This window comes from Bombina bombina, chromosome 4, assembly GCF_027579735.1.
Source record: "Bombina bombina isolate aBomBom1 chromosome 4, aBomBom1.pri, whole genome shotgun sequence".
NCBI classification, from domain to species: Eukaryota; Metazoa; Chordata; class Amphibia; order Anura; family Bombinatoridae; genus Bombina; species Bombina bombina.
The window spans coordinates 442041229-442054273 of record NC_069502.1 but is presented as its reverse complement, the minus strand read 5'-3'; the positions used below and the strand labels follow the sequence as shown (position 1 = coordinate 442054273).

At 36.6% G+C, this 13045-nt stretch overlaps 1 protein-coding gene across 1 annotated transcript in view; it reads left to right on the top strand.

The window, feature by feature from the left end:
- Nucleotides 1-13045, top strand: part of LOC128656400 (titin-like) — a 491015-nt gene that overhangs the window by 387511 nt on the left and 90459 nt on the right. Inside the window, exons 93-94 of the mRNA XM_053710280.1 lie at nt 3752-4009; nt 9973-10230. Coding sequence (XP_053566255.1) covers nt 3752-4009; nt 9973-10230 — 516 coding nt within the window. The remainder of the gene's footprint in view (nt 1-3751; nt 4010-9972; nt 10231-13045) is intronic.

Sequence of the window (13045 nt, the reverse complement as noted above, 5' to 3'; positions counted from 1 at the left end):
TGGTGCGGCCAGAAAAAAGCCCGCGGAGCGTTAACAGCCCTTTTACCGCCGAACTCTAAATCTAGGCCTTAGGGTTTGAATAGGTTTTAGAATGAGACCTCCTATAGGAAGAATCTTTCTTTCTCAGTACACTGTGATTTTTTTTTCAGAACTGATTATGCCAGTTCTATTTGCAGGAACAGGTTTTGGGTTTCTTTTCAATTCTATTCTTTGTCCCTAAGAAGAAAGGTTTACTCAGTCCATTCTTGGATATGAAGACTTTTATATTGTTTTGTTAGAGTCTCAACTTCTAAGTTGCGTTTATAGGGACTATTATGCCTTTTTGTTAAGGTCATTTCATATCCACTCCATTTTTCAGGATGTTTATCCTCATATTTTATTTCATTCAGACCACTTGTGGATTCTGAGATTTTCTTTTTAAGCTTTACCAATTTGTTGCTCTTCCATTTGGTTTAGTGATAGCTTTATGAATCTTTTCAAAGGTTCTTGGTGCCCTTCTTTCTGTCTTCAGTCAATAGGGTATTGTGGTGCTTCCTTATTTGGATGGTATATTGGTATTAGCTTAAACTTTTCTTTTATTAAAACCGGACAGATAGTTCAGCATGCTAATGCTCTGTGGCTGAACTCTGTAACAACTTGAGGGTTGCAGGTTTGATTCCCGGTGAGGTCCATCAGCCTTTCATCCTTCCGAGGTCGATTAAATGAGCAGTGACTTGAGTCCCTTACGGGTGATTAGACGCGCTTTACAAGTACCCAATACATACATATGAAAGAGCAGTATTCAAATATATGGACTTTTCTTTTTGTGGAATCCCTCACTTTTCTTTTTGTGGAATCCCTTTTTGAGGAAGTTTTGTTTCTTCAAGACATAATTAGAGGATTTAATTTACCTAAGAGTTTTGTGATTCCTCAGACAAGGGTCACTTCTTTTTGGGTTTCTAGATGGATTCTGTGTTCATGTCTTTGTCGGACAAAAGAATTGGTGTGAGCCTGTCTAACTTACAATCTAGAACATTTCTTTCAGTGGCTATGTGCATGAAAGTTTTAGGTCTCATAACTGCAGCATCGGGCGTGGTTCCTTTTGCTCGTTTTTCTCTGAGATCTCTTAATGCTCTGCATACTGAATCAATGATGCAGGGATTGATATTTTTAAAATCCTAACACTCTACTCTCTCTGTTTTGGTGATTAGTTTATCATAATTTTATTCAGGGGGACTCCTTTTTTTCGTCCTTCCTGGACTGTATTCTTGATAGATGCAAGTCCTACAGGTTGGGGAGCTGCCTGAGGGTCTTTTGACAGCACAAGGGGTTTGGAAACGTCAAGAGGCGAGGTTTCCAATCGATTTTTGAGAACTCCGTGCTATTTTTCGGAGCTCTTTCAGGCTTGGCCTCTTTTAGGAGAGAATTTTTTCTTTTTTTGCTTTCAGACAGACAATATCACAACTGTGGCATTTGTCAATCAGCAATAGGGACTCGTAGTTCCTTAGCAATTAAGAAGTATATTGAATACATTCTTTGATGGAATTCATCTCCTGTCTATTATCTACGATTTTAGACATTTGGGAGGTGGATTATCTCAGCCATCAGTCTTTACATCCTGGAGAGTGGTGTTTCTATACAGATGTGTTTTCTCAATTTCCCAGGTACCTTTTCAGGTCCAGGGATCCTCAGGTGGAGATGGTGGATGCATTAGCAGTGTTTTAGTTTTGCAACCTGACTACATCTTTCCGCCTCTGTTTTTTCTTCAAAAGGTAATTTCCAAGATCATATTTGAACAGTGTCATGTGTTTCTGATAGCATCAGCTACCTCACAGGTTTGCTATGTGGATCTTGTTTTAGGGGCTATTTTTCCATCGGGATCTCAAATGACTAATTTGGGGGTATGGGAATTGACTAGTGTTTAGTCATAGAGGTTTCTCTGACTCTGAGGTTTTATCGCTATGTTGCAGGCTTATAAGTCTGTTTCAAGGAACATGTATTATCAGGATTGGAAAACCTATATTTTATAGTGTTCTTCTCATAAATTCTCTTGGCATTCTTTTAGAATTCCTAGAATTTTAAAATTTTTCAGGATGATTTGGATAAGTTTGTCTGCAACTTTTTTGAAGGGACAAATCTCTGTTCTTTCTGTTTTGTTTTCTAGAAAGCTTGTTTAAACTTCCTGATATTCACTGTTTTGTTCAGACTTTGGTTGGTATCAAGCCTGTTAATTTATTAATTTCTCCTTTTTGGAGTCTTATTTGGTTTAAAGATTTTGCAGGCTCTTTTCTTTTGAGCCTATATTTTCTGTGAAGATTATCTTCTTTCTTGGAAAGTGTTGTTTCTTTTGACTATCTCCTCTGCTACAAGAGTTTCTGATTCATCAGCTCTCTCTTGTGTGTCTCCTTATCTGATTTTTTCATCTAGATAAGTTGTTTTGTGGACTTCTTTTTTTCCTAAGGTTGTGAATTTGAACAACATTAGTAGAAAAATTGTTGTTCCTTCTTTGTGCCACAATCCTAAAGAATTCTTTGAGAGTTCTTTACATCCTTTGGGTGTGGTAAGAGCTTTATAATTCTATATCAAGGTTACTAGGATTTCAGAAGTCTTCTAGTCTATTTGCTGTTTTTCTGGTTCCAGAAAAGGCTAGGAAGCCTCTGCCATTTCTTTGGCATCCTGATTAAAGCTTTTGTTTTTCAAGGCTTATTTGGAGGCAGGGCAGGCTCCTCCTCAGATATTTACAGCTTATTCTACTAAGTTCAGTCGCCATTTCTTGGGCTTTTTCAGAATGAAGCTTAGGTTGATCAAATTTGTAAATCAGTAATTTGGTCTTCTTTGCATACTTTTATTGTTTTTACCATTTTGATGTATTTGCTTCTTCTGAAGCAGTCTTTGGTAGAAAAAGTTCTTTAGGCAACTGTTTCAGTTTGATTCTACTGCTTTTGATTTAAGTTTTTTGAGAAAAACATAATTATTGTGTGGATTTAATTTCTCAGTTGAAATAGCTGTTGTTATTTTATCCCTCCCTCTCTAGTGACTCTTCTGTGGACTTCCACATCTTGGGTATTTCTATCCCATACGTCACTAGCTCATGGACTCTTACATGGCCAACTACATGAAAGAAAACATAATTAATGTAAGAACTTACCTGATAAATTAATTTCTTTCATATTGGCAAGAGTCCATGAGGCCCACCCTTTTTATGGTGGTTATGATTTTTTGTATAAAGCACAATTATTTCCAAATTCCTTTGTTGATGCTTTTTACTCCTTTGTGTTATCACCTCAGTTCTTGGCTATTCGTTAAACTGAGTTGTGGGTGTGGTGGGAGGTGTATTTATAGGCATTTAAGGTTTGGGAAACTTTGCCCCCTCCTGGTAGGAATGTATATCCCATACGTCACTAGCTCATGGACTCTTGCCAATATGAAAGAAATTCATTTATCAGGTAAGTTCTTTCATAAATTATGTAATTATTTTTTATTTTAGCACAGGAATATCCATTAAATGTAAAATGCCCTACCTTTCTTTTTAATTGCAACACATATTGAATATATTTTAAGATAACTGTAACAAAGTATTGTATATGCTTAATAAAGTTGCTAAGTGTTATCTAAATTTGTCTAAAATTACTGTTCACATTTTATACGGCATATTAAAACTAGAGAGTAATTTTAAACGCTGAATTGCTGGGACCGTTTATATCACATAACTTTTTTTATACTGTATTAAGACAGCCTTACTAAGATCTTTTGTAATTTTTTTAACTACCAGAACCTGCGCAAGTCAAAAATTTAACAATGTATAACATCACCACCAAATCTGTGTCTCTGAGCTGGGAACCACCTGAGGGAAACACAAATTCTTATTTTATTCAAATGAAAGGAAATTCAGTCTTCAATAAAACTGTGAATTCATCTTCTGTCACAATTGAAAGTTTAACACCTGGGAATTATTACACATTCCTGGTCTCTGCTCTTGCTGGTGACTCTAATGTACAAGGGAGAAGCAGCAACATATCTACATACACAGGTGAGTATCCTCAGGAAAGAACAATCATATTTTATCCATAAATTATGTTTAGTGCACTCAGCGCTACTGCTTCTGTAAAGAGTTTCCAAAATATTAAATCGCAATCTTAAATTAATTACAATTTCAACAGTTTTACTTTTCAGTTAAATGCATTAATAAAATATTGCCCATATTAATAATCCTTAATAATTCTGGTATGCAGCTACTCTGTTGTTCCTCAAATAAACAAACAAAAACCGCAATAAAAATAGAAACCGTTCTTTATTAACCTTTCTTACAACTGCATATGCAATAAAAACATATCCCCCATAGAATTCCATCCAAACTAACAAGTTTGATAACCTTTTCTCTTCAAGCTTAGGGTACGATTATCTTAAGCTCCCTGGGCTTCTGATAATTTCTAAGAAATCTTGCCAGTTATACAAAGCCTTGAGAACAGCATGTATATGCTTTTATCCCCTTGCACCAATTAGGTAATTTGCCCAGCGTACTGTGTTGACATAGTACCTAAGTCTAACACAAAGGCGCATGTTGCAGTTCTCAATGTCAGCTTAGACAGAGAAGACTGCTGCAGGTGGTCGAAGGCAACTGCTTTCATATGTTATGCTCCCTTACCATATGATGCCAGATCGCCAATTATTAGAGAGAGAGAGTGACAGTCTTTCTGTGTGTCACTCACTGTAATGATCCTTTCAGTAACAAATATGGCAAGAAACAGTGGAAGGGAGGAGGGTTAGAGGGCTGTTTGGGGGGGGGGGTGTTCAGGGAGGGTGAGGAGGGATCTATACTATAGAAATATTAAAAATTAAATATTGTTTTTAAATAAAAAATAAATAAATAAAGCCCTAAACTGCATACTAACAGACTGTCTGCCAGTACCTAAGAAAGTGGTGACTAGTGTGGGGGAGGGTTTTTGGGAGGGATCAAGTAGGGGTCAGGGGGTAGGAGGTCTCAAGTAGGGGTGATCGCTACACTAGAGCAAATATTAACCTTACAAGCTAACTGATTAACCGCTTCACTGCCAATAATTTCAGAAGTGTGTTGCAAAGCTGAAACTAGCGGCCTTTTAATGACTGCAGTAGTTGACTGCAGTAAGTAATTTCAGTGATTAACCCAAAGTTTGCAAAATAGTTAAGATTTTTTTATATATATTCATATTTGGCGGCAAAATAGTTGCATCAAATATATGAAAATGGGCCTAGATCAAACCCCTGGGTTGTTTTCTTTTAAAATATATATAGTTTTCATAGGTAAACCAAAAAACAAAGGCTCTCTTTCTGTTAAAACTGAATGATAGCAGAAATGTAAACAATTCTCAAAATTAGTTTCCCTGCATATGCTAGTGGGTTAAACAAGGTCATTCCATGGAAGTAACAGAAATTTCTCCCTCAGGTCTGGCATATTCACTAAACTTTGAGCTCTTACTGTTTTTTCTTGTAAATTCAAAGGTGGCAAGACTGTAGCAAAATACACAAAACACTTATTACCCACAGTGAAAAACACATACAAAATAGGGGCAATTGTAACATACTATATGCTGAAAGTAGAGTAAGTATTTTATTTTTAATGTGCGCCTCCTGCTAGCTTCACTCTTACAAGTGTAGTTTCCCTCCAGTGAGCTCCATTACTTTCTATGGGGCAAATATTGCAACTTGCAGGGACATTCCCTTTTTAGATTTTTTAATGTCTGACCCAGTGAAGTTTTGATCATTAGGTCCATAGCTCTTTCTTGGGAAGCACATTTGTGACATTATTCAGATGCGCCTGCACAAGTATTGCTGAGAACTGTAAGTCTTCACTGCAATAAAATGCACCACAACAAGCATTCCTCACAACTTTCCTCCAAATCTACATGCTTTGACATTTTTTAAATATACTTAACATGGTTCTTTGACTTAGTTAGGTAGTGGAAGTGAAACAAATGCTCTGAATGTGGCTGCTTTTATGGACACACAATTGTCTTACTATTGAGATTAGGAACAATTCGGGCCATGATAAATCGACCCCCTTGCATATAAATGAAACATTGTATATACATATAATGCTCCTTTAAACTATGAACCCCTTACGCACCCTCACCCCATTGTATCCTAACACCACTATACTATTAACCCCTAATCTGCCATAACTTATAAACCTAATCACCCCTAACCTATTAACCCCTAAACAACCACAACCCCCATTGCAAAGTACCCCTACATTATTTAACTCCCTAACAGCTAACCCCCAAGATCCCTAACCTAACACCCCTAAGTTACAAAAAATAAAAAATACTAGCATTACAAAAAATAAAGAACACATTGCCAAAAACATCCAAACTAAAACCTACTTTAAAAATTGCCCTGAAAAAAGCATTTGTCGGGCAGAGCCCTAGTTGTGCTTATCTCTTTTGCATCCAAAATACCCTATACTAATACCAAATTAACACCCCCCAAAAAACCCCCCCCCAAAACTATCTTTAAAAAACCCTATCCTAAAAAAAAGATGCCCTGAAGGGGGTATAAATGATTTATCTATTTTGCTAAAAAATAAAGAAAAATAAAGAAAATGGCATTAGCAATTAAGCTCTTTTGCTAACCCTAAACTAAACCCCCCCCCAAAAAAACCCTAACGCTAAACCCCAAAGTTTCCACCCACCAAATTGGAATCTGGCTTCCAATGTGGGCTGCTGCTTTTCCAAGGCGGAGCTCCTCTTCCATTTTCATCTATGGCGGCGCTCCTCTGGGGATGCCTCTTTCATCTGACCTGTCTTCTTCCATCTTCCATCCAATATTTCTTCTTTTCTTTTTATCTTACGTCCAATGGCCACCAATATGCTCGCCTAAGATTGCCTAACATCGCTGCCGCGGACCTGAAAACGTTCTCCAAAATTATCAAAAAAGCTGTCAAAAAGCCACGCACCAAGTACGGAGTGATGAGCAGCGGACTTTTATTAACTAACAGTCATCGATCTCGCTGCTCTTCGGCTTTTTCACAGCTTTATTGGTACCCTGTCACTAAGCACCCACACTATACTAAACTGTTTTACCCCCTATACCGCCACTCCTGGAGCCCCCCGCAACTATTAAAGTTATTAACCCCTAAATCGCCGCTCCCGGAGCCTATCGCCACCTACATTTTACTCATTAACCCCTATCCTGCCGCTCCCGGACCCCGGCGCAACTAAATAAAGTTATTAACCCCTAAACCACCGCTCCCGGAGCCCAGCGCCACCTACATTATACATATTAACCCCTATCCTGCCCCCCCATACACTGCCGCCACTATATTAAATTTATTAACCCCTAAACCTATGTCTAACCCTAACCCTAACACCCCCTAACTTAAATATAATTTAAATAAATATAAATAAATAAATATTACTATCATTAACTAAATTATTCCTATTTAAAACGAAATACTTACCTTTAAAATTAACCCTAAGCTAGCTACAATATAACTAATAGTTACATTGTAGCTATCTTAGGGTTTATTTTTATTTTACAGGCAAGTTTGTATTTATTTTAACTAGGTACAATAGTTATTAAATAGTTATTAACTATTTAATAGCTACCTAGTTAAAATAAAGACAAAAGTACCTGTAAAATAAAACCTAACCTAAGTTACAATAACACCTAACACTACACTATAATTAAATTAATAACCTAAATTAACTACAATTAACTACAATTAAATAACATTAAATAAAATTATCTAAAGTACAAAAAAAACAAAACACAAAATTACAGAAAATACCTTCTCAAGGTAGGGTGATCTTCAGGGGGTTAGTGTTAGTTTTTTTAAGGGGGATTGGGTGGGTTTTAGAGTAGGGTTGGGTGTGTGGGTGGTGGGTTTTTTTAATGTTGGGGGGTTATTGTAAAATATTTTTACAGGTAAAAGAGCTGATTACTTTGGGGCAATGCCCCGCAAAAAGCCCTTTTAAGGGCTATTTGTAATTTAGTATAGGATAGGGCTTTTTATTATTTTGGGGGGCTTTTTTATTTTATTAGGGGGAGTAGATTAGGCGTAATTAGTTTAAAATTCTTGTAATTATTTTATTATTTTCTGTAATTTAGTGGGGGTTTTTTGTACTTTAGTTAATTTTATTTAATTGTAGTTACTTGTAGTTAAATGTAGTTAATGTAGGTAATTCATTTAATTATAGTGTAGTGTTAGGTGTTATTGTAACTTAGGTTAGGTTTAATTTTACAGGTACTTTTGTCTTTATTTTAGCTAGTTAGTTATTAAATAGTTAATAACTATTTAATAACTATTCTACCTAGTTAAAATAAATACAAACTTGCCTGTTAAATAAAAATAAACCCTAAGATAGCTACAATGTAACTATTAGGTAATGATAGTAATTTTATTTAGATTTATTTAAATTATATTTGTCAGGGGGTGTTAGGGTTAGGGTTAGACTTAGGTTTAGGTGTTAACAAATTTAATATAGTGGCGGCGGTGTAGGGGGGGCAGATTAGGGGTGTTTAGACTCGGGGTACATGTTAGGGTGTTAGGTGTAGACATTACCATAGGAATCAATGGGATATCGGGCAGCAGAGAACATAAGCTTTCGCTGCTGTCAGACTCCCATTGATTCTTATGGCATCCGCCGCCTCCAGGGTGGCGGATTGAAAAACAGGTACGCTGGGCCGGAAGAGTGCCAAGGGTACCTGCTAGTTATTTGATAACTAGCAAAAGTAGTCAGATTGTGCCGAACTTGCATTCGGAACATCTGGAGTTACATAAGCATCGATCTGTGTCAGACTGAGTCCGGCAGATCGTATGTTATGTCACTGAATTCTACTTTTGCGGGTCCGTAGGGTTTGATAACTAAGGCAAATCAGGCTCGCCACAAATACGCTGCGGAATTCCAGTGTATTTGCGGTTGACAGATTGATTAATAGAGGACATAGTTCAAACCTTTATTAAATATTATTTTTGCATGAATATGTTTTTACATGTTTTCATCTTCAATGCACTTATATACTGTATATATATATCTATATATGTATACATATGTATTTATTTGTGTATATACAGTATGTTTGTAAATACATAAATATATAAGTACACATATATAAACATATATATATATATATATATATATATATATATAAACACACAAACATATACATATTTTGATAGGTTTATGTATGTATCTCAATGTTAAAACCCTTTGCCTACATTTAGTCACCAATCAGCAAGCCATACCAAGGTGCTGAACCAAAAATGGGCCACCTCCTAAGCTTACACTCCTGCTTTTCAAATAAAGATACAAAGAGAACAAAGAAAAATTGTTAATAGGAGTAAATTAGAAAGTTGCATGCTCTATCTGAATTATGAAAGAAAAAAAATGATTTTTACATCTCTTTAACCAGAGCTCTGAAGTTGCAGTAATTATTCTATCGTTAATTGCGATTGCGCTCATGCGATTGCATTTACTTTTAACTCGTAATACGAGCGGTAAGCCCAATAAGCGCAAACCCTTGTTATATATACTCCTTATTGCTTGGGTGCAAACATTTACGCTCCACTCGTAATCTAGCCCTTAGGGTTTAGCTCAGTTGGTCTAATGAAGTGCTGGGTTAGCGTGCAAGCATTAACTATTAGGTTTTGTTTTTTATAGAAGTCTATGGGGAGAAGAATTTAGTGCCGTCACAGTATCCAAAGTCATATAAATAAAGTTAGCACTCACTTGTCTTTTATTCATATGCTAAGTTTTTACTTTCAAATATTAATATGTGCGCTAACCTGGCCATGACACATTTTTAGCACACAAGTGAAAAAGTTATCTACTGCACCACTTGTAATCTGGCACATTATAAGTAAACATGTCATCACTATTTTTTTCAATGTATTTTTTTTTTTTTATAAGTTGTGCATAGTTAGCATAAGAAGGTTCTAATTCATTTCTTAGAAACTTGCTTGTGATAAAAAAACAGCAGCTCTTTATATTTCCTCTTTATATTCCCTCCTATTAGTACCAGAACAAGTGAAGAACTTAAACAATACTGGCATCACCACCAGAACTGTCTCTTTGAGCTGGGGTCCACCTGAGGGAGATGCAAGTTCTTATCTGCTCCAAATCCAGGAAAATGCAACATTTAGTAAAATTGTGACTTCAACTTCTGTTACAATTGAGGACCTAACCCCTGGGAATTATTACACATTCCTGGTCTCTGCTCTAGTAGGTGACCCTAAAGTACAGGGGATGAGTAGGAACCAATCTACCTATACAAGTAAGTAGGATCAATTTTAAGAATACTTAGACCGTTAAACACATTGACCCAGATTACAAATTGTGCAGTATGGCTATACCTCTGAAAAATTGGCCTTTGTGCGCGGAATAGTCAGATCACCCGTATTACAAGATGTGCAGTACGGCTATACCGCTAGCAATTTAGCCTATACCGCAACGATCCATTCCACACTCAAAAAATGGCTTTTGAGTGTGGTATGTTCAGCTCACCCGTATCACAGGTTGTGTGGTACGGCTATTCCGCTTAGCATTATAGCTTATACCTTAACGATCCATTCCGCAATCAAAGGCCAGTAGTTATGGATATTGCGAAACAAAAATGTTTTACAAAACTTATAACAAAAAAATTACAAAGTACACTAACACCCATAAACTACCTATTAACCACTAAACTGCTACCCCTGCATCACAAATACTATAATAAACCTATTAACACCTAATCTGCCACCCACCTACATTGCCAACACTAAATTAAAGTATAAACCCCTAATCTGCTGCCCCCCACTTCACCAACACTAAATAAACCTATTAACCTATTAACCTATTAACCCCTAAACCTCCGACCCCGACATTGCCGCCCCCCCACATCGCTACTACTAAAATAAACCTATTAACCCCTCAACTGCCGGCCCCCCACATCGGGACAAACTAAATGAAACTACTAAGCCCTAAACCTAACACCCCCTAACTTTAAATTAAACTTACAATATAACTACCTTCAAATAAATAAAAACTTACCTGTGAAATAAATAAAAAAACTAAATTACAAAATTAAAAAATCCTAACTCTATGAACCCCCCTAAAAATAAAAAAAAATAAAAAAATCTAAGATTACAGAAAATAATAAACGAAATTATTCAAAAGAAAAAAAATAAACCAAATCTAATACCCCTATAAAAACAAAAATCCACCCCAAAATAAAAACACCCCCTAATCTGACAATAAACTACCAATAGCCATTAAAATGGCCTTTTGTATGGCATTGCCCTGAGGAAATCAGCTATTTTACATAAAAAACTACAAATTGACCCCTAACAGTAAATCCCCCCACCCATCCAACTGCACAAAATAAAAAAACTCTAACTTTGTATGAGCATTGCCCTTACAAGGACAATCAGCTCTTTTGTTGCCCATTAAAAAATAAAAAAGCCCTAATCTAAACCCCCCCCCCAAAAAAAAACAACAACAACCTAACACTAACCCCAAAATCTGTACTCACCATTCCTGAAGTCCGGACATCCATTTTCTTTCAGGTGGAGCAAAGTCTTCATCCAGGCGGCGAAGATCTTCTCCTAGGGCAGCACCATCTTCCATCTTCATACTGGTGGCACAGAGGTGGAGCGGAGCTGGAAAGGTGGCCGCACAGACATCCAATGTTCAAATCAGCCAATAGGATTCAAGCAGCTCTAATCCTATTGGCTGATTTGAATATTTCAGCCAATAGGAATGCAAGGTACCCCAATATAAAACGGGAACCTTGCATTCAATCTTCAGTGTGTGGCGGACGATCGCATGAAGAGGATCCTCCACGCTCGATGTCTGCCTGGCCGCCATCCCTGCTGCACTCTGCGCTGCATTCGCTCCCCACCACCGGGATGAATAAAGAAGATGGCCCTGCCCTGGATGAAGATGGATCCGCCTGGAAGAAAACCTTCACCGCCGGACTTCAGGAATGGTGAGTACCTATTTTGGGTTTAGTGTTAGTTTTTTTTTTTTGGGGGGGGGGGGGTAATGCCCATACAAATGTCCCTTTAGGGGCTATGGGTAGTTTAGATTTTTTTTAGAGTTAGATCTTTTTTATTTTGGAGGATTGGGTGTGTGGGGTGTTTTACTGTTAGGGGGTAAGTTGTATTTTTTAAAGTAAAAGAGCTATAAAACCTAGGGCAATGTCCTACAAAAGGCCTTTTTAAGGGCTATTAGTAGTTTATTGTTAAATTAGGGGGTGTTTTATTTTGCGGTAGCTTTTTTGGTTTTATAGGGGTATTAGTTTAGGTTTAATTTTTTATTTTGGATAATTTCATTTATTATTTTTTGTAATTTTAGATTCTTTTCATTTTTTTTAATTTTAGTTTTTTTTTATTTTCGTAGTGTTAGGATTTCTTAATTTTGTAATTTAGGTTTGTTATTTTTCTTATATTTTATTTTTTCTAAATAATAATTAGCCTTATTTATAGTTTAAGCTTATTTTTTTTTATTTCACAGGTAAGTTTTTATTTATTTTAAGGTAGTTATATTCTAACTTTAATTTAAAGTTAGGGAGTGTTAGGTTTAGGGGTTTAGGGATCGATCACAATATGTCTCCATTTCTGACAATGACTCCCTCCCTCCCTCTCCCGGTCACGTGTGGTGTTCCCCAAGCTTACATTCTCGGCCCCCTACTATTCACATTATTTATAAATGATTTGCCTAATGTCTGCAAATCCTCAACTGTATACATGTACGCAGATGATACAGTAATCTATGCAAACAATTCTGATCTGCGGCAGCTTGAAGCAGTGCTCCAAGACCAGTTCACAGAGGTAGAAAAGTGGATCTCAAAAAACAAACTCTTCCTAAACACTGACAAAACTGTCACAATGATCTTTGGAACGGGACCTAAATTACACAAATTACAAAATTCCCATCTACACATCAAAACAAAATCCAATTGCACACTGACCGCAGTCCACTCTTTCAAATACTTGGGTATGTTGTTAGACCCCAATCTATCTTTTGACATCCACATAGAAAAACTTGCATCTAACCTTTATCCAAAACTAGGTGCCCTGTACAGAAACAAATCTTGCCTCAGCCCT